This window comes from Schistocerca nitens, chromosome 1 (genome assembly GCF_023898315.1).
Source record: "Schistocerca nitens isolate TAMUIC-IGC-003100 chromosome 1, iqSchNite1.1, whole genome shotgun sequence".
In the NCBI taxonomy this organism is placed as follows: Eukaryota; Metazoa; Arthropoda; class Insecta; order Orthoptera; family Acrididae; genus Schistocerca; species Schistocerca nitens.
The window spans coordinates 591,959,056-591,979,528 of NC_064614.1; the positions used below are offsets into that span (position 1 = coordinate 591,959,056).

The 20,473-nt window shown below is 37.5% G+C and overlaps 1 protein-coding gene across 2 annotated transcripts in view; it reads right to left on the minus strand.

Annotated features, from left to right (window-relative positions):
* Positions 1–20,473, minus strand: part of LOC126255935 (USP6 N-terminal-like protein) — a 158,794-nt gene that overhangs the window by 78,863 nt on the left and 59,458 nt on the right. For both annotated transcript variants that reach the window (XM_049955441.1, XM_049955442.1), the window contains exon 5: positions 13,528–13,674. In XM_049955441.1, the coding sequence (XP_049811398.1) occupies positions 13,528–13,674 (147 nt within the window). The remainder of the gene's footprint in view (positions 1–13,527; positions 13,675–20,473) is intronic.

A 20,473-nucleotide genomic window follows, 5' to 3' on the forward strand; every position in this document is an offset into this window, starting at 1 on the left:
TGCAACCACTAACACTTTTGTGGAAGGTTTGCTATAACTGGTGGGATAGAAAGTGATGAAAATTTTCTTTAAGGTTCCATCACACTGATAACTTGAGCAGACAGCTGAATGTGGTTAACAAATATAAAGGAATAAGGAGACTTGAACTAGGAACTTTATATCTATATTGAGGGACATTTAGCACTAGACCAAGGACAGGTACAACACTGACAGTTGGAGCAGAAGACAGTATGTCACCCTGAAACTTTCACATCAGACAGTGTTGGCAGATTGTGCTGATGCCCAGACAGAGAATTCTGAGGGGTTGCCAGTTTTAGTGCTGTCGACTGTACTTGCAGATCAGCTTTAACTGGGACTAGACTTTCAACTGACTTACTACACAGTTCTCTGTCACAATCATATAACGAGACATCCAGCAGCATACTTAATGCTACAGTGAACATTAAGCACTAATCTTCATACTCTGCAACCCACCAAACAATGCATGGAAAACGGTCCTTTGTTGTACTACTACTACTACTACTACTCATTCCCTTTCCTGTCACACTCACAAATGGAGGGAGGAAAGAATGACTGTCTATAACACTCTGTATGAACTCTAATTTCTCTGATCTAGACTCCGTGATCCGTACGCAAATTGTACGTTGGAGCTAGTAGAATTGTTCTGCACTCTGCTGCAAATGCCGGTTCTCTAAATTTTCTCAACAGCATTTCATGAACAGAACATCGTCTCCCTGCCCCAGGGATTCCTATTTGAGATCACAAAGCATCTCCTTAACACTTCCTTATTGACCGAACCTACTGGTAAAAAATCTAGCAAAGTCGCTTTGATTTGCTTCAATGTCTTCTTTTAATTCAACCTGGTAGGGGATTCCAAACACTAACAGTACTCAAGAATGAGTCGCCCAAGTGTTATATACGCGACCTCTTTTATACATGAGCTGCATTTTTCCAATAAATCAAATTCGACCATTCACTCACATTTGTCAGCACGTGCTTATTCCATTTCACATTGTTTTGCAATATTTTGCCTCTATATTTAATCAACATGACTGCCATGCAGCATACCATTAATACTGTGTTTCAACATTATAGGATTGTTTTTCCTACTTGTCTGCATTTGTTTTCATTTTTCTAAATTTAGATCAAGCTGCTATTCGTCACACCAGATAGAAATTCTGTTTAATAAGTCAACCTGTACCCTCATACAGTCACACAATGGCGATACTTTCCTATATACTACAACCACAGATTGCTGGTCACCCTGTTTGCCACATCATTTATGTATATAGAGAATAAGAGCGGATCTATCACTCTTTCATGGTGAACTTCTGACTAAATCCTTGCTTCTGATCAACACTTATCAATGTGGACAATACATTGGGTTCAATTACTAAGAAGTCTTCGAGCCACTTGCATTTCTGGGAACCTATTCCATATGCTCGTACGTTCGTTAACAGTTTCCTGTGGGGCACCATGTCAAACTGCTTTCTGGAAATCTTGGAAAATTGAATGTCCCTGTTGCCCTTCATCCACAGTTCACAGGATCTCATGTGAGAAAAGGGCAAGCTGAATTTTGCATAAGCAATGCTTTCTAAATCTGCACATTTGTGGATAGAAGCTTTTCTGTATCCAGAAAATTTATTATATTCAAACTGAGAATATGTTCAAGAATTCTGCAACAAAATGATGTTAATGATATTAGACTGCAATTTTGTGGGTCCATTTTTCTTTTTCCAGTTGATTGGGACTTCGCACTGGGTGAGAAATATGTGATAAATGCAAGCTAAGTAAAGTGCCAATGACACAGAGTACAATGTATAAACCTTATTCAGGATTCTGTCCAGACCTGGCAACTTATTTGTTTTCAATTCTTTTAGTTCTTTAGTTCTTCCTCCACTCAGGAGTCTGATCGATGGTCGGGATCTTCTGTTTAGAAGTAATAATCACAAATTAAAACAAGTAAAATTAGCAAAAAGTCCCAGAACCAACTAAGCCCAATACTACTGGAATGCTCATGGAATACTCCTTTTCTAATTATGTGATATAGACTTGATCTGAGTGTGTATAAGAATGCTGCATGAAAATCCCATATAATTCTCAGCAGAGCAACTGAAACTATTAAGGTGAGAAACTTACCAAACAGAGAGTTCCACACTAGCTGACAAGGGTCACAAAAACATTCTTAATTACCGTGAGTGTGTTTTATGAGTAATTACAGTCTTTCCATCCCTTGGGAACAGGTCATTAAATGATTTGAGTATTCTTCATTAAGGAGTTCTGTGAAAAAGCTAGCACTGGAATGACTTAGGGAGAGGAAGGGGGAGGGGGAGCAGATCAATATCAACAGATGTGTTGCATCATGAGAATTTGACTTCTTTTAAACAAAAATGAATAATGACCTAGCAGAATTTCGGAGTTCAACAGAAAGTCTTGATAGTCATACATCTGGCTCAATATTCCGGAATAACTGGATTTCCTGAGACCATCTATCACATAATATGTTTACTGTATGTATATAGAAAGAAACATGTATTTCAGGCCACTGATGATGCTTTCCAAATAAATGAAGCAAAACGCGTATGGCAAAAAACAAACTGCCTTCATTTAGTTGCATAGACAGTATATATCTTCACGAATTTAAAGCAACTAGCAGAAAGATAGAAAACAAATAAATATGACAAAAATTTTATATTTCTTTTTATTTTAAATTTATAATATCTGAAGTTCAGAACTCAAGTATCATGCAGTCAAAGCAGTCTCATACAACTTTCAAAAATTCGAGAATACTGAATTTGAAGTTTTCAGAGTGTGTTGAAGATCCCAAAGAAAGATCGATCTTTCAACTGGTTATGCGGCTATGAGGTAGAATTCACACCTGGCATATGAGTGGCCTGGATTGAATTCATGGCCAATGCAGATTTTTAAACAAAGGTGCATATTCTAGCAGCATTTCCATGGTGCATAAAATAATAAAAGTGAGGAAAATAACAATCAACTGCTTCTGACTGGTAATTGGAGGTACGAGTCTTGTTTCAGTCTTTTTTTCATTATATCTTTCCAGTTTGAATACCTATGTCATTTAAATATAAAAGCCTTAAAGAGAGAGCTGTGTGGCAGTTGTGCATTTTATAACAGAGCCACACAGCCTGTCGAAATAAATAAACTCATTAGGGTGTTAAAGTCACTCAGATAACTTCGAAGTCTATTTTCTCGGGAATTTCTGAGGGTTGCTTCGAAAAGCTTTGGGACAGTGATATTTGAGTTCCGAACATCGCGTAGCATAAATATAAAAAAATAAAAAAATTCAATTCTGTGTGGCCCCTTTGTCAGTCACAACAGCAGTGGCGAATCATACTGCCTCATGAAACATACTCAAACCATGTTTTATGTTACCAACGAATGGTATTTTTGAATATTTAACAAATCTCTTTTCTAAACAGCACATAACAATGTTCTTACAATGGGGCAAAAAATTGTACAAGCAAACAGAGCATGGTTATGACAAACCTACACAATATAGTTTTGGAGGAAGAACTGAATCATTGAATGGATATGAGAATTACACAAAAAACTTAACGTTCAGAGGGTAGCCATCATTAACACCAAGCTCAAGGAATACCATAGCACTTGGCATCTAGGTCAGCTACATTAATCCATGGCTGATCATGAAGTGCAATCAAGGGACGACCAAATACATTGCTTCAAGACAAAAGTTCTGTTAAAATCCAATCATAAATATGCTAGACTATAAGAGGGACCATGGAAATTTTAATATGCGAGAGTGACTGTAGGTAGAACTTTAAGAAAAGAAGTTGTCAGTATTAAGTGTTAAATAAAGCAAGCAATGTTATGTCATGTCATGTACTGAATAAGCTTCAGGACATTACTTTAGTTCGACTGATGACATCACACAATGTTGTTGTTGACGTTGTCATCCTCTGCAGCCTAAATACTGGTCTGACCTCTCATCAATACACTACCCATTCCATCCAACTGCTTTTTATAGGCCTTTGATGTCACAGGGATTTAAAGTGTCAGGAAATTTCAGTTTTTTATTTATTCTCCTTGAACTATAACTCCCTTTCCAAATGTCATCTTAGATACTATCACAGCTTGCTCAAATGCACAGATTGAATAATGTGTGGGAAAGGCCACAAACCTGTTTCACTCCCTTCTGAAGAACTCCTTTTCATGACCTTCAACTCTTAACTCCAGTTTGCTTTCTGTACAAGTTATTCATAACCTTTTACACTGTATTTTATCCCTACTATTTTCACCGTACAATAACTTGTGTAATTACTAATAACAATCTCTAATAAATCTTCACCAAATACAACAGTATGTAAATCCACAAGAACTTAAGCTAATGTTGACACATATAATCTATAAGCTCAACAACTGAAGTGCAGCAGCTGGTAAATCTACTTCGTGCTTTCTACCTATTGGAAAAAATGATTGTAATAATGAACAATGGTCTCAGCACTATATCTATTGTCACCTAGGTGACAGTGGCAACATTAGTGGTGTGAGAAAACACTACTGGATTTAGATCACATAACTTTCATGTGTAAAAAGATAGCTGCACCAAGACTATAAAAGCAACAAACAAAATCTAAATGAAACTTCCTGCAAATACATTGCCAATGAAAGCAATTAAATACGACATACTATGTCAACACAAACAGCTACTATAAATTAAATAAATGAAGGAGCTAATGTAGTACCCAATTAACACAGCACACTTTACAAATACTCAAACTGCTCTGCACAAACATAGAATAAAAAATTTCATTATAATACAATAATCTCATGTGGCTCACTGGCCTGGTCCAAGTGTTTCAGTTGGAAGCCACTTCAGTGATTGCATGTCCCTAACTTACCCCAGTTAACTAATTGAATCTGCCTATTAGTGACATGGCTCAGATTCAGCTAGATAACATTTATACCATGGTGGAACATCAGCTGAACATTTTACTTTTTTCACTTTTCCATAAAAAGAACTTATGTGTGAATCAAAATAAGGACTACTGATTTTCCCATTGAGATCAGAAATTTTCTTTGAGTGTCTTGACTATAGACACTGAGATAACATCAAAAAACCATAGCACATAATAAAATAACTTCTATACATCAAAGCTTTCACTCTTTATATTAGAAACTACTTATTGTAGTGGAAGGATAGGGTATTATGTGTGGTACTAAAGAAGATTTTCTTTCTATTCCATTTATGAATTTCACCTGAGAATTGTAACTATTTATGCACATCTTGTCTACCTTTCCTTTCACAATGTAGCAACAATATACTCTTCGATTTGACAATGGAAACTAGTTAGTGATGTTTCCAGGACAAATTTCCATCAAGTGTCATATCTTTCTTGGAGAGTGTGTTATGTTAGATTTTCTGCATTTCTGTGACACTTTAAAAAATCTCTCTATCAATTGGCAAGCCTTCATTCTATGTATTCAATCTCCTGATAGTTCACTCTCATATGAACTTGGCATACTCAGGTATGAAGTTCAAATATAAGTGATAATTTATAATTAGTCCCTTCCACAGATAAAAGTTTTCCAATACACTATTATGAGGGTTGTTCAATAAGTAATGCTCCACTTTTTTTTTAAAAAAAAAGCTATTAATAACATAGACAAACATTCTTTTTGGTGCTTCACATTTCATGTTTGTTCTGTGCGCTGGTGAAGTTTCGAACCGTTCGGGCAGATGGCAGAGCCGTAGTACAGTGTCAAAATGGCGTCTACATACAACTCACGTTACAAGCAGCATGATGTTGAATTCTTGTGTGCAGAAAAAGAAACCGTAGTCAACATCTATAAAGATTTCTGTGCAGTTTATGACAATGCTGCAGTTAATAGGAGTACAGCTGGATGATGGGTAAGGAAAGTTACAGCCTCAGGAAATGCAGAAACAGAGCTCCATGATCAGTCAAGCTCGGGACATCCTGTCACAGCCGTCATTGCCTCATCCACCCTTCAGTCCAAACCTGGCACCCTCTGACTACCATCTCTTTGGGCTACTTAAAGATTCTCTACGGGGAACATACTTTGAAGCTGCCAAGAGTGTCAGTCATACAATGAAAACATGGGTACACCTACAGGACAAGAGCTTTTACCAGCAGGGAATACAGACTCTTCCACAATGATGGCATAGGCCATAGAACATGATGGAGACTACATAGAAAAATAGGACATGAACAAGACATGTTGGTGTATATTGTAACCAAATTCTGACTCTTAACAATACATATGTACTGGAAAAAAAAAAAAAAAAAAAAAAAAAAAAAAAAAAAAAAAAAAAAAAAGATGTTGGGCATTACTTATTGAACGACCCTTATAGTTGACCAGTCACTACCATTTATCTTTCATGAATCAGTATGTCAAAACATGACCTGTTATGATTCTCTAACATACAGGATACTACACAAAATTTTCATGAAGTGCTTAGTTTTACAATTCTCTAAACTTGGAATCAGTAATCGATCTATACTAAGAGTAAACAGGATATTTATGCAGTACATCATGATATGAATGGTGGTAGTACTATGTTATTCTCTGAAGCACAGTAGGAAACACAATCTGACAAGATTTAATCCATCACACAAAGTTATTTCTGTGTCAACTGACGACCTCTAACCAAGACACATTGCTACCTTCTGTATGCTGTTCACGAATCAGACTAGGTCCACCATATGAATACATTATTTAGTATTAGTCAGCTTAAAGTGAAACCCCTATTTCGCGCTTTCATGTGGTCCTTGCTTAAAAAACGCAAAACTGAGGAAAACGTTAAAACCTCCAAAATATGAGGAAAAACATAGGAAATTGGCATATATTATTAAAAATTGTAATCCTCTCCAACGCATTATATGAAAAGCGTGTAAGCGAAGGAAAGTAAATGTACAATACAATGTTTATACAATAGTTTGTGATAATGAATTTCATGAGTTCTTAAAAAATCACATGTGTATAACAGCAAGTAAAAACTCTTCAAAAAACTGAAATTGATATCTGGGCACAAGGTAATTGAGGTTTTTTCTGACATGCTACGACCACAAATTATACTCACATTTTTGCAAGATCTTTCCTTTGCGCTCAACCAGAAAAAAAGCAAAGATTGATGAGCATGGTGAATTAAACCGTAAATTGAAGTACGGTGGAAGGCTTCAGAATCTGTGAAGTAAGGTGAAAGGAGTCGGAACCTAATGTGTGGGAGTGTGTGTTTTCGTTCTGTAGCCAATGGCAGTGCAGCATACTCTGGTGATGCTAGTGCAGTGACCTCTAGTGTAACCAGCAGGCGAGTTCATTTTACACGTGCTAAAAGCCTCTTTTATACGATCAACTGTCTTGTCTCAATTGACCACTTGAGATAAGTGCTTCTACTGTAATGTCCCTGGTGTTTTATACCCATACTGAGTCATCTGTTTTCAGTGGTCATTTTCGTTTAGATGTCAGCACCAAAATTGCTGGTGTTCTGAAAGCTGTCTGCTGTGGAGTTTTCCATCTGAATGGGAAACTGAGATTATGGGGGGTTACCATTTTTATGGAAAAATCAAAATATAGTAAGAAAATGCTGGAAAAAGAAGTGACAATATAGCATATTAATGATCAAAGGAGAATTCATATCAGAAGTTCCTGTCAAATGTCACGTGGTCAACTGTCCATACTCCAGAGAAGTGAAAGAATATGAAAAGTGTCATCCAAACATTTCAGAACACGTACATTTATTTGCTTGAGAATATGTATGCTTGCAAACACATCAGACAGTATGTAGAACACAGTGAACAACACCTTTTTCCTTTATCCTTAGATCTTGTTTTTTTGCTAGGTTCCACATAACATAGAAAATTATTTTTCTTGTCCAGTAATTCTGGGTTTTCACTGTAGAAATAGTTTTCATCAAAATATATTAATCTATTTGCATTCTTATTTATGTCCAGTGGAGGTTCTTTCTCCATAAAATGCAAACAAATTTTTCTTTCATATATTTTGTCTCTCTTGTAGGAGAACACTAGTAGGAAAAAATACCAGGCCCTTGTGTAACCTTTCAGTGTCCCACTAAAACAAAGCAAACAACACAATAAAGATCTTGTTATTAAATTTTCCCTTAGACATTTAAGTCTCATGTTTATCTACAATAATGATAGAAGCTGAAGAAATTAATTAAAATTTGTGCCAAGGCCAGGACTTTAACCCCGGTCTCCTTGCTTATTAGGCAGGAAGGAGACTGGACTTGGGTAGTCCGTGCAGCAATGTTGACAATAGTGCTGTGGTGCTATAATGGTCAGCATCCCTGTCTAGTAAGCAAAGAGATGCAGATTCAAGTCCTGGCTGTGGTTTAAATTTTATATTTGTTTCTTCAGCTTGCATCATTATTGTAGATAAAGATGAGACTTAAATGTCTCAGGGATAATTTAATTATATGATCTATTAGATTCATCTGAGGTGCAAGCCTTCCCCATTATGTCCAACGCTGGGGTGCTATTCCAATGCCAGAGAGCCCTCGGCAATAGTGACGGTTTAGGGGGAAAATAAACTGAAGACATGAATTGAAGTTTGGCGTAATGGTCAACATTCCTGCTTACTAAGCAAGGAGACCCGGGTTTGAGTCCCAGCCATGGCACAAATTTTAATTCATTTTTCCAGCTTGCATCATTATTGTAGAATACAATAAAGACTAAATGACATGAAATCACAAAATCCATTTCCATAATAGGAGTAAACTCAACCAGAACCTTTAGTGTTAACAGATGCTGCCATAGTGCTTCGTCTTTGTGCATGCACAGTGTGCAACATACTTGGAAATTTTGAACTCCACACTCGGCACAATCTATAGATCATTGACACCATAAACTCACTCGCGTCGTGGTTGGTCACTGATTTATATGCAAGCAAGAAAGGCGCATGCACATTTAGTAGTTGATCTTGACCAACAAGTGGCCAGCGTAAAATTGGCTTTAGTGTGGTGTGGTACCTGCACTGGCTGTTGGGTAACTTAAGTCTGCAGCAAATAAAAGCTCCCCAACCAGAAAGGCCCGAAGTTTCCTTGATTCTGACCGAGCACATTCTCTGAGACTCAGTGTTTGAATTTAAAATGCTGATGATCGATATTGTTGCTGAATATGTTACATCGGAGACACACGCAAAAAGACAAGACAGAGATCTAAGTGGCACAAGAAAAGGTGGTGCCTGGGCTCCTTCATCATGTATTGGCTAGGTCCGGAACACTTCACTTAGACAGTCCTGTTTTTCCATTGTTGCCGCAACCTAACAGTAATTATGAACACAATGTCCATTATTCAGTAGATTTTATTAGTTGGATAAAAACATTGAAAATTAATGCTTCTGATTTAGTGGTTGGCTTTGACGTCATCTCCTTATTTACTAGAGTAACTGCTGCCGCTGCTAACAGCATTATATAAGTGTACAATAATCTCTACTTACTTTCTGTTTGATAGCCAATTTTTGAATGCACTGACAGTGTCACCATGGTAGCACTCTCACCCATAGTAACCAATTTATTTATGGAGGACTTTGAAGGAGAGAAAAAAAAAAGAGAGATCAACATCACAGTTTTAAAACCAAGTGTGTTCTGGAGATGTCAATAACATATTTATAGTTTGGACAACGGTGAAGATAAATTGGGATTTTCCAGAGCATCTTAACTCCATTCATGAAAATAGCAGGTTTACCATGGAATGGGAAATGGTTGTCTGTGGACAGTTTTTAAATGTATTAGTTCAGCAAGAGGAGGATAGGCTTTTAGGCTAAGTGTACCACAAGCCTACTCACACCAATTTTTACGTGCAGGCACCCATCCGTCACTATTCTTCATAAAAAATGAGCACACTTAAAACCTTTGGTAAAAAGGGCCTCTATGCAAGGTCTGACACCAACAGCCTACAGGATGAACTGATAGATTTGGAAGAAATATTCAATAAAAATGAACAGACAAAACACCTCGTTAAGAGAGCACTGCAAGTGAAAACACCGGACCAATCAAAGGAAGAGCAAGAGGAAGGAATGTGATCTATGGTCTTTCTAGTGTATGCGGGAAATGTTTCTTCAAAAATTGCCAGAATAATGAAGAAGTTTAAAATGGATGTCATCTTCCGACCACTGGCCAAGGTGGCAGCTTGCCTGGGATCTGTGAAAGATGGTCTGTTTTTATGAAAGGCGGTTATTTATTAAATTCCTTGTCACTGTGGTGAAAGTTACATCAGAAAAACTGCTCACACTGTCCAAGAACAGTGCATTCTAACACCAGAGACACTCCCACCTTCTACAGCTCAACAAATCAGCAGTGGCTTTACACTATATTTCCATTGGTCATTCTATGGATTACGAGAAAGTAAAGATACTAGCAACAGCCTCACTCTATTGGGATTCAATGGTCAGGAAAGCTGTGGAAATACAGTTAGCAGACAACATGCTCAACTGAGATGTGGATTTTCTGCTTGACAAGTCATAAAAAACAACTCATTTTGTTAAAACTGTACAGCCACCACAAGTCACATGCAACTTTTTCTTTACTTTACATGTTTAACTCAGCTAACATTAGCATTTCAGAACTGTGGAAATACAGTGTGTTACACCACCATACAATAAGGTAAATTCACAGAGTTAACTTACAACTGATAAGTTACATTATGTGACTGTGGGCCACTCATTACAAATATCTGCCAGTGTACAGCACCACCATCGGACAAAAAACTGAGTAAGTTGGTTGTGTACAGTTAATGTAAACTCTCTGGTCAGGTGCATTCAAAAAGATTAAAAAGCAAGAACATGTTTTCATGTTTAGTTTTTGCACTTTTTAAGATGGGATAATAAAGTGTATCCAGCTCAATAATTATTTGGGCTATGTTGTGAATCTGCATCAATATAAATTTTCTGCACTGTCAGTAATTAAGGGCCTGTATGACCAACTGGGCAAAAGTGACAGCAACTTTACTAGACTGGAGGTAATTGGATGCATACAAATCACAGGAGCGAGCCATAACCTAATGAATTTAACTACCTCTTCCCACGAACCCAATATGGGTTACTGCCTAATACATATAAGTTTCAGTCATCTGGTTGAAATGATAAGTTCTAGATAGGCTTGCAAACATTCTGAGTGAAACTACTTTAGTACAGTGAGCTCTTCTTCCATTCTCAATCCTGTTTCAGATTCCCTTCTGACTAGTGACTCATAATAGAATGGTTAAATTGACAGGTAGTTCAGAGGCTAGTTATTTCTCTAGAGGAAGCACAACTAAAAATGATGGCAAGATCTTTGCAATAGCCACATACATCATATACAGGTAGACTATCAATAGGAAGTGAAAAAATTTGGTATGCATTTTATCTCTCATAGAATGTACACATAAAGGAGAGTGAATATAACTGCAAAGACCTACATATACTTGTTGACTATCGAGAACAGGCACGGCTACTGGTTTCCATGCTGGGAAAGGCTGAAACACTTACTGATCAGACCTAACCTAGACTGTGGGCTACGCTACAGATCAATCTGTCAGAACCAAAATTTTAGGAGGGGAGGGGGGGCAATATTACACTCTAGCCAAACATTTACATACTGTATCTTCTTTCAGTTTTATAATCAACTACTAAATAACATCAAAAGCTAACTCCAAGATAAAATATACAGATAGCTTATTTATCCCCCAATGTCACATTTCCCGACAGTTTACCACAACAAATTGTACTAAAAGATGCACTTTGGAGAGATCTTTAACGCGGTGTATGTTAGCTTTGCTGTATGCTTAATGTTTTTGGTATTTTTATTTCTAAACTTCAGATTTCAATGTTTTGTGCACTCAAATTGTGGTGTTTTGAGTCCACTTGATGAAACAGTGATGTTTCCAAGAGGTCATAAATCTTTTGCTGTGACTGGCTGACATGAGCAATCTGAGCAACTGCCACAGTAATTTATACACTGTATTTGTCATATTTACACTTGAGTAATACAAAAATATGCATTTTAAGTGGTATGGCACACACAGCCACTCAGCTGTATTGTGCACTGCTCTGTTTAAATAGTGTTTATACCCTTGCCTGGATTTACACTTTTTTTGTTCTTGATTCTTGTTTACATCGGATCTGGGTGCACCACGTTCCTTCACTTTCTCCCTAACCACAGTTACAAAATTTTAACTGATAAACTGCACAACGAATTCATATTGCATTGTTTTCGAACTAATGGTAAGCTGTTTTTATTAGCAAGAACATAAGCTCACTGAACTCGTGCATAATACACTCCCATAAAGAAACTTTATAATAACGTACGTCCCTGCAGTCATCTAGCAAGGAAACTAAAGTAACAGGGCATATTTCGGGCAGGGATATATTTCACATGCTTTTTTCTCTAATCATTTCTGAAAGCCTCACTAGGTGGCAAAACTTAAGTTACTGTAATCTAGTGCACTCTGGTGATACATCTGCAAACTAATTCCAACAGTGGATAGAACAACCAACTGCAGAAACAAACAAAAAAATCTCTACAAAACTATCAAAATAATAATACTGAACATCAATTACTGATGCATCAAAGCATAAGAGAGATATAGACAGATAGGGATTTGATGGTGAAGTTACAGCAACTTTCTTCATTCCCTTTCAATGTTAGCAATGGAACATGAAAATTGTGTGCAGGTTGGTAGGACGCCCTTAGGCTGAAACACCAGAGCCTTCCGCACGCCCGTAAGAGCTGTATTCTGAGGAAGTCGTGCCCCCAAAACTCTGCTACGCAGAGCTAAGGAGCATTTCTAGGCACAATCGTAAGACTAGCTACTACCTGTCTGAAAAATATCACTGATATCACATACCAACAGCTCCAAAAACATTGACCACAATTATTTAAATCTGTTTGGGAATATGTGAAATGCATTCTGATAATTAAAATTCTATAATACATTGTTGATAAATTTCTTTTAATATATATTCTGGGGCGGCTTCACAAAAGAGGCTTTAATTCGCAAAAGAGGCTTTAATTCGAGCCACGCCTGAATGAGAATAATTTATAAATGGACATAGCTTGTAACATGACAAAGTGCAAACTTGCTATACCCCAAATGTATTTCGTATTATTCAAGATTAATGTTACCAGTCACAATCATTCTGAGAGGGTAGATCCACAAACTTTCATTTTACAGTACAACTGGACTTCCAAATAAGCCATTAATGTAAGAAAAATATTAATCACAGTTTAAAAATAAAAAAATCAGAATTGCTTTTTTGTCAAGCAGAAGACAAGTAAATCTTTTTAACCACAAAGGTTACAAAGCTATACTTAACACGCCTTCATCTCTAGGCCAGTATGTGTGTAAAATTATAGTTAGTAAATACAGTTATATTTTCAACAAGGTGAAATTAAAGTATAATAAATTAGCATTTGAGAAAATGCTAATATTAGAAGTTATTAAGCCAATTTATGATGTAAAAACACTAGAACTTATTTTACAATGTGAACCACATCTTATGAAAACCTGTAGTCTAATAAATATTTACCTGCAGAAACTGGAGAATTTCATCCATGCCAAGATTATTGAGTGTGCGCCGATGCATGCGAAGTAAATTTAAGGCCATTGCAGTGATAACACGTTCACCAATAAACAAATAAACATCCCATATTCGTAACGTCAATGTGAATGGAACCTTAAAAGAATATAAAAACAACAATCAATACCTTGAAGCAAAGACAGCCACAAAATTATGTAGCTCGCTTGAAAGCCAATAAAACTACAGTCCAAAACACCAAGCTTGTTATAAATGCACAAGAATAACAATATTTAAAGATTTTAGAACAAAAAAAGTCCTTTCTTAAGGCGATAGAGGTTTGCCTCTTTTCCTTCTCATAGATAAACTGATTAATTGGTTGTAAAGAGACTACAGTATGTAGCCATCATGATCTGTACCCTCAAGACACTCAGGTCACAATGACTTAGAAAAATAATAATAGAAACCTTTCACAGTAACAGAGGTCTAATTGCCATGGTACATTAAGGCCGAGTGGCAAAAGAATACATATTCAGTACAAATGGGTGTTTCAAAGTATTATGTTAGTAAAAAGCATTGTAAATTTGTAGTTGCTGAAGAAGTGGAAAAACAATCAAAAAGGAAGGAAATGGTAATGCCAGAGGTCAGTGCAGGAGAGGAACAAGCTGGAGACTCCTCTAAGCCTATACTGCATGCTGACCCAACACACTTTTGGGGTAAGGGTGGGGTTGGGGGGTGGCACTGGGAGGTTTCTTCTAATTAATAGCAGCAATGTCAGTAAACAGCACCCACTGCTATTCACAGTGGTTTGCACTGGAGGAACAGCAAAAACTGAATGGTATGCAAAGGTAAATTCAGCTATCCAGCACTGGAAACATTATGTTAGCAACAACAAGCATAACTTGTGTGTCTACATCTACATACATACTCTGCCAGCAACAATATGGTCCATGCATGGTGGAGGGTATGTTGTACCACTACTAGTCATTTCCCTTCCTGTTCCACTTGCAAATGGGTCAACAGAAAGCAACTGTCTGTATGCCTCCTTATGAGCCTTAATTTCTCTTGTCTTCGCAGTCCACACATGAAATACACGCTGGCAGCAACAAAATCTTTCTGCAGTCAGTTGCAAAAGCAAGATATAAAATTTTTCTCAGTAGTGTTTTTCTCAAAAAGAACATTTAAGTTCATGAAGCTTCTCCGTCATATTTGTATGATGATTGAACCTATCGGAAGAGATCTAGCAGCACATTTCTGAACTGCTTTGATGTCTTCCTTTGATCCGACATTGTTGAGATCCCAAACACTTGACAGTACACCAGAAATAATGGCGCTAGTGTTCTATAAGTCTTCGTTATAGACGAGCTACACTTCCCTAGAATTCTTGCAGTAAACTGAAATCGATCATTTGCCTTCCCTGCTACTGGACTTCACATACTTGTTTCATTTCATATCACTTTGCACTGTTACCCCTAGACTAAAAACATTTGAAAGTTTTTATTAGGAATAGAGCTACATGAAGATCTGGCTGGAAGCTCTCCCAAGACAATACTTGCGGGAGAGGGTCCCCTTCCATACCAAAAATGACACTGACAAACAAATTTATAGGTCATTTAATTATATGGTAATTCATGGATCTCTTTTGTCCAACTGCTATCTCTTCATCTGCAAATATGAGGAGCACAAAAATGTTCAACAGCATTTTCCCCCTCATGTCAGCCCAGGTGGCACACTCTCAGATATACACACACTAGTTGGAGGAAGGGGTAGGGCAGCAAATACACTAATGGCCATTAAAATTGCTACACCACGAAGATGACGTGCTACAGACATGAAATTTAACTGAGTGGAAGAAGATGCTGTGATATGCAAATGATTAGCTTTTCAGAGTATTCACACAAGGTTGGCGCCAGTGGCGACACCTACAACGTGCTGACACGAGGAAAGTTTCCAACCGATTTCTCATACACAAACAGCAGTTGACCGGTGTTACCTGGTGAAACTTTGTTGTGATGCCACGTGTAAGGAGGAGAAATGCGTACCACTATGTTTCCGACTTTGATAAGGTCGGATTGTAGCCTATCGCGATTGCGGTTTACCGTATCGCGACATTGCTGCTCACATTGGTCAAGATCCAATGACTGTGAGCAGAATATGGAATCAATAGGTTCAGGAGGGTAATACGGAACGCCATGCTGGATCCAAACGGCCTCGTATCACTAGCAGTTGAGATGACAGGCATCTTATCTGCATGGCTGTAACAGATCATGCAGCCACATCTCAATCCCTGAGTCAACAGATGAGGACGTTTGCAAGACAACAACTATCTGCACGAACAGTTCGATGACGTTTGCAGCAGCATGGACTGTCAGCTCGGAGACCATGGCTGCGGTTACCCTTGACGCTGCATCACAGACAGGAGCGTCTGCGAAGGTGTACTCAACGTCGAAACTGGATGCACGAATGGCAAAACGTCATTTTTTCGGATGAATCCAGGTTCTGTTTACAGAGCATCATAATGGTTGCATCCATGTTTGGCGACATCGCGGTGAACGCACATTGGAAGCGTGTATTGGTCATCGCCATACTGGCATATCACCCGGCGTGATGGTATGGGGTGCCGTTGGTTACACGTCTCGGTATCCTCTTGTTCGCATTGATGACACTTTGAACAGTGGACGTTACATTTCAGATGTGTTACGACCCGTGGCTCTACCCTTCATTCGATCCCTGCAAAACCCTATATTTCAGCAGGATAATGCATGACCGCATGTTGCAGATCCTCTACGGGCCTTTCTGGATACAGAAAATGTTCGACTGCTGCTCTGGCCAGCACATTCTCCAAATCTCTCGCCAATTGAAAACGTCTGGTCAATGGCGGCCGAGCAACTGGCTCTTCACAATACGCCAGTCACTATTCCTGATGAACTGTGGTATTGTGTTGAAGCTGCATGGGCAACTGTACCTGTACACGCCATCCAAGCTCTGTTTGACTCAATGCCCAGGCGTATCAAGGCCGTTATTACGGCCAGAGGTGGTTGTTCTGGCTACTGGTTTCTCAGGATCTATGCACCCAAATTGTGTGAAAATGTAATCACATGTCAGTTCTAGTATAATATATCTGTCCAATGAATACCCGTTTATCATCTGCATTTCTTCTTGGTGTAGCTATTTTAATGGCCAGTAGTGTATATATTAATAACTGGTGCTATATTCATGTTATTTACGTTTAAAAGCATCAACAATTACCTTTTTCTTTAAATTTATTGGGACCCTGCCTTTCTCTTCCCACTAGTTTGAACCAGTCACCTATAATCCTCTTTTGGTAAATGCTGCGGTGACGTGAACAGAAAGCATATATAATACAATGCTTTTAACTGTCTGATGACAAATCAATTGCTTTTTAAGTATTACTGTCACTTGTCTGAATTATTTTTTATGATAAATATTTGTCGTCATTTGTTAATTTTCTTTGATTTCTATAATTAATATAGTTTCAGAAAATGAATCATCTTTTGCAGATGCTGTTTTTGCAATTCATTTATCTAGAGAATCACTTTTCATCCAGTCATATGACTTCTTTCATTGTCACATCATTGAGTGTTTCGTCATTTTGCTCCAGACACAAAGTTCACTATTAAATAAATGACTTTTCATAAACATGGTCTGAAAGCTGAACTAAAAGCTAGTTATTGGCACTCAATAAAAATCAAATAATGGAATGAAAGTAACATTAATCACAGATGATAATGGAGTACAATCAACAATGGTTTAACGCTCAGTTGCTCATGTGATAATTCCTGACATGGTTACTCATGTGGATGACAGGCGTCCTCCACACCATAAACCGTGTATTTCGACACTTTGAACAGTGTATATAAATGATTTTAGAAGTGTTTTATTTAAATCTAAATATAATACATTTAATACACAAATACAGTAAGGTATACATTAGGTGATAAATATTTTTTCCAATTGTTCATAAATAGCCCCAGGACATCTAGATAGCAGCCAACTTCTCATTCTCTCTGTGAACACCCCTATCAATGATATTATCACCTGAGACATCTCAAGTGCAACCTGAATCAAAAATGTTCAAATGTGTGTGAATTCCTAAGGGACCAAACGGCTGAGGTCATAGGTTCCTAGACCTACACCATACTTAAACTACATTAACTTATGCTAAGAATCTATCTCTCTCTCTCTCTCCACACACACACACACACACACACACACACACACCTGAGGGAGGACTCGAACCTCTGGCAGGAGGGGCCGCACAATCCGTGACATGGTGCCTCAAACCACACGGCCACTTCCACCCTGAATCAGTTTTTACTCATGCACAAGTAGCATGATTCAAGTCTGTTGCTCTTTGAGTTATCCAACAACTCTGACAAACTCATTCTAGAATGTCTTCAATATCCACACATAATATTACAAACCAATAAAACTCTGATCTCTTATAACATCTTTTTCTTTAGCATCCCTTTCCCTAGAACAGTTACCATGAATTTCATTGATGTAAATTTTAGTACATGTTGCAATTAAGGAATATTAAATTTTCATTCAAGAATAACTTTGTAATTTCTATTTCTGTCTTTGTTATACGAGCTTCGCTTTTTGGTTCAGGTAAATGTGTACTAACATTACAAGCTCTTATTCTAACATTAGTAGGATATTTACTTTTCCTCCATTTAGCTATTCCATCTTTTCATATAAGAAATACGTCCTCTTGAATTACTCCTTCCTGTGATTCAAATTCATAATTTTCTGACTATTCTTATTCTGTTCCTGAATCATGACCACTTTCATGTACAGAATCCTTGTTCTCCGAGTCAGCAACACTACTGTAAGGATCTTCATCATCCAGCTCTTGCAAACATTCCAGCCATACATCACGATCTCTGCTAAACTCTGTCCTAGGTTTTTCACTTTGACATTTATTCCACAAACTAAAAATACAGAGAATATTTACTTTTTGGAAGTACGTATTCCAGGTAATTACCTGTAATCAGTTTAGATATGCCTAAAATTATGCACATTATTGCTTTCCTAGATTCAGTAAAACTTTAAAGAAACAAACAATACTTTGTTTCAAATTGTAGCAATAGTGCTCATGAAGATGACTAGTTTCCTCCAGGCTACAATAATGTTTCATGAACAATGCAAGCAGTGTAAATGAGAGACAATGATGGCTGAAACTAACAGACGGAGAGTGACAGAAAGTTAACAGCACCAAAACAACTGCTGAATGCACTGGGGCTCAGTTAACTCCAATGGTCGCTTCCAGCGGTCCAGAGTCATGCAAACATGTTAACAGAGTGTGTGTGCAGTGATGGTAGGGATGGGCTTAACTATGAAGTACCAATGTGTAAATGTGAGGAATACTTCCTCATGCCCATGAAATCTTATACAGATTTGTGTGTATTGGTTCGATTTATATGTCTGTAGCCAGTAATGTAATTTTCTGAATAATATGTTTATGTTCAATACAACTAAATGGCGGACATTAGACCTTTTTAGTAAAATGGAATGCAAACAGTCTACAAAATATGACAATGTTCCTTTCTCCTTCAAGTACCCATAAGGAAACTTTTATGCTCAACTTTGTACTGCCCATGATACATCAGCTTGATCAGTTACATGTCAACTGCACTGGAACAATTTAATCCACAGAAATACTTCAATCAATTTTAAATGATAAAAAGAAGAATTAGTCTATTCAGTATATTATTAAATGAATATGTAGGTTTATTATATGTTCGGGATTAGCCCAAACAGTCTTGTTTTTTAGTGCTGTCCTTGATAACATCCATGTTTCAAGAATTTTATGACTGACATGGACTTTATTAAATTTTTGGGTTATGTGTTTTGATATCTTGCTTTTACAAATTCTCCTATGGTCGGGTATCTCTCAGTCAACCAGGGAGCAAGCGCTCACACTGAATGGGAGCCATGGCTCCTGGTTCCGTCACAACTTTTCTCTTCCATGTTAGTCCTTTGGCAACACAACAGGGGCAACGTGTTAGTGTTGTTTGTGTATGTAAAGTAAGTCATCTACTTGTTTCGATCATTTATCTGTCTCTGTTTTTTTGTCTCACCTTTTAGCACTGCCCAAAAGAAAGTGCGTGTTTAATGTTAACCTCCAACAGGAATGCAATTTTTTAAAAAAAACTCTGTATGATGGTAACAATGAATATATTTATTGCAGATAGTATACTGGAGAACTTTGTTGCACACAGAGGAAAGGATGCTGTTAAAGGCTACGAATAAACAGTTTGCACAGAAACGAAATAATGCTTTTAAAGACCACCTGTGAACAGCTGAACATAGAAGAGACTTTTTTAATGCCACAAATGGGAATAATGATGATCTGGAGTATGCTGCTAAAGCAATTACATTTTCAAACCACACTGCCTGTCAAGAACTCAGTTCAAAATATCAGACTGCACATCTGAAATGGTTAAAAAATTATATGACCCAATATCTTCATCTGCTAGAACCAAAACTGGAGGCAATTACTGTTATGTTTAGTGAAAAACATCACTGAACAAATAAATTTTACTGAGACATTAAACTTAACACTTTCAAGTAATTCCAAAAATATGTCCTAGGTTGGATCCAAAAAGTATGGTAAGACTGCGAATATGTATAATCTTATTTTAAATTTGGCCTATCCCTCTGACAAGTCTTTACATAACCCCCAGGGGGTAGGACTACCCTTCCTGGGCAGGGAAGGGGGGGGGGTAGGGGGGTATCTATACCCTTGTTGTATACAACTGCTTTAGTTCAACAAATGAAAGCACTACACATGGATTTCACTCAGAAGAATGAACTGGTAGCTACACCAACTAGAACACCAAACAGTGGTTCAGCTGAAAGAACAAATACTGGTTTCACTTGAAAGATAGAATGTATTATTCAGTCAATATGCGAAATTACAATGAACTGTGTT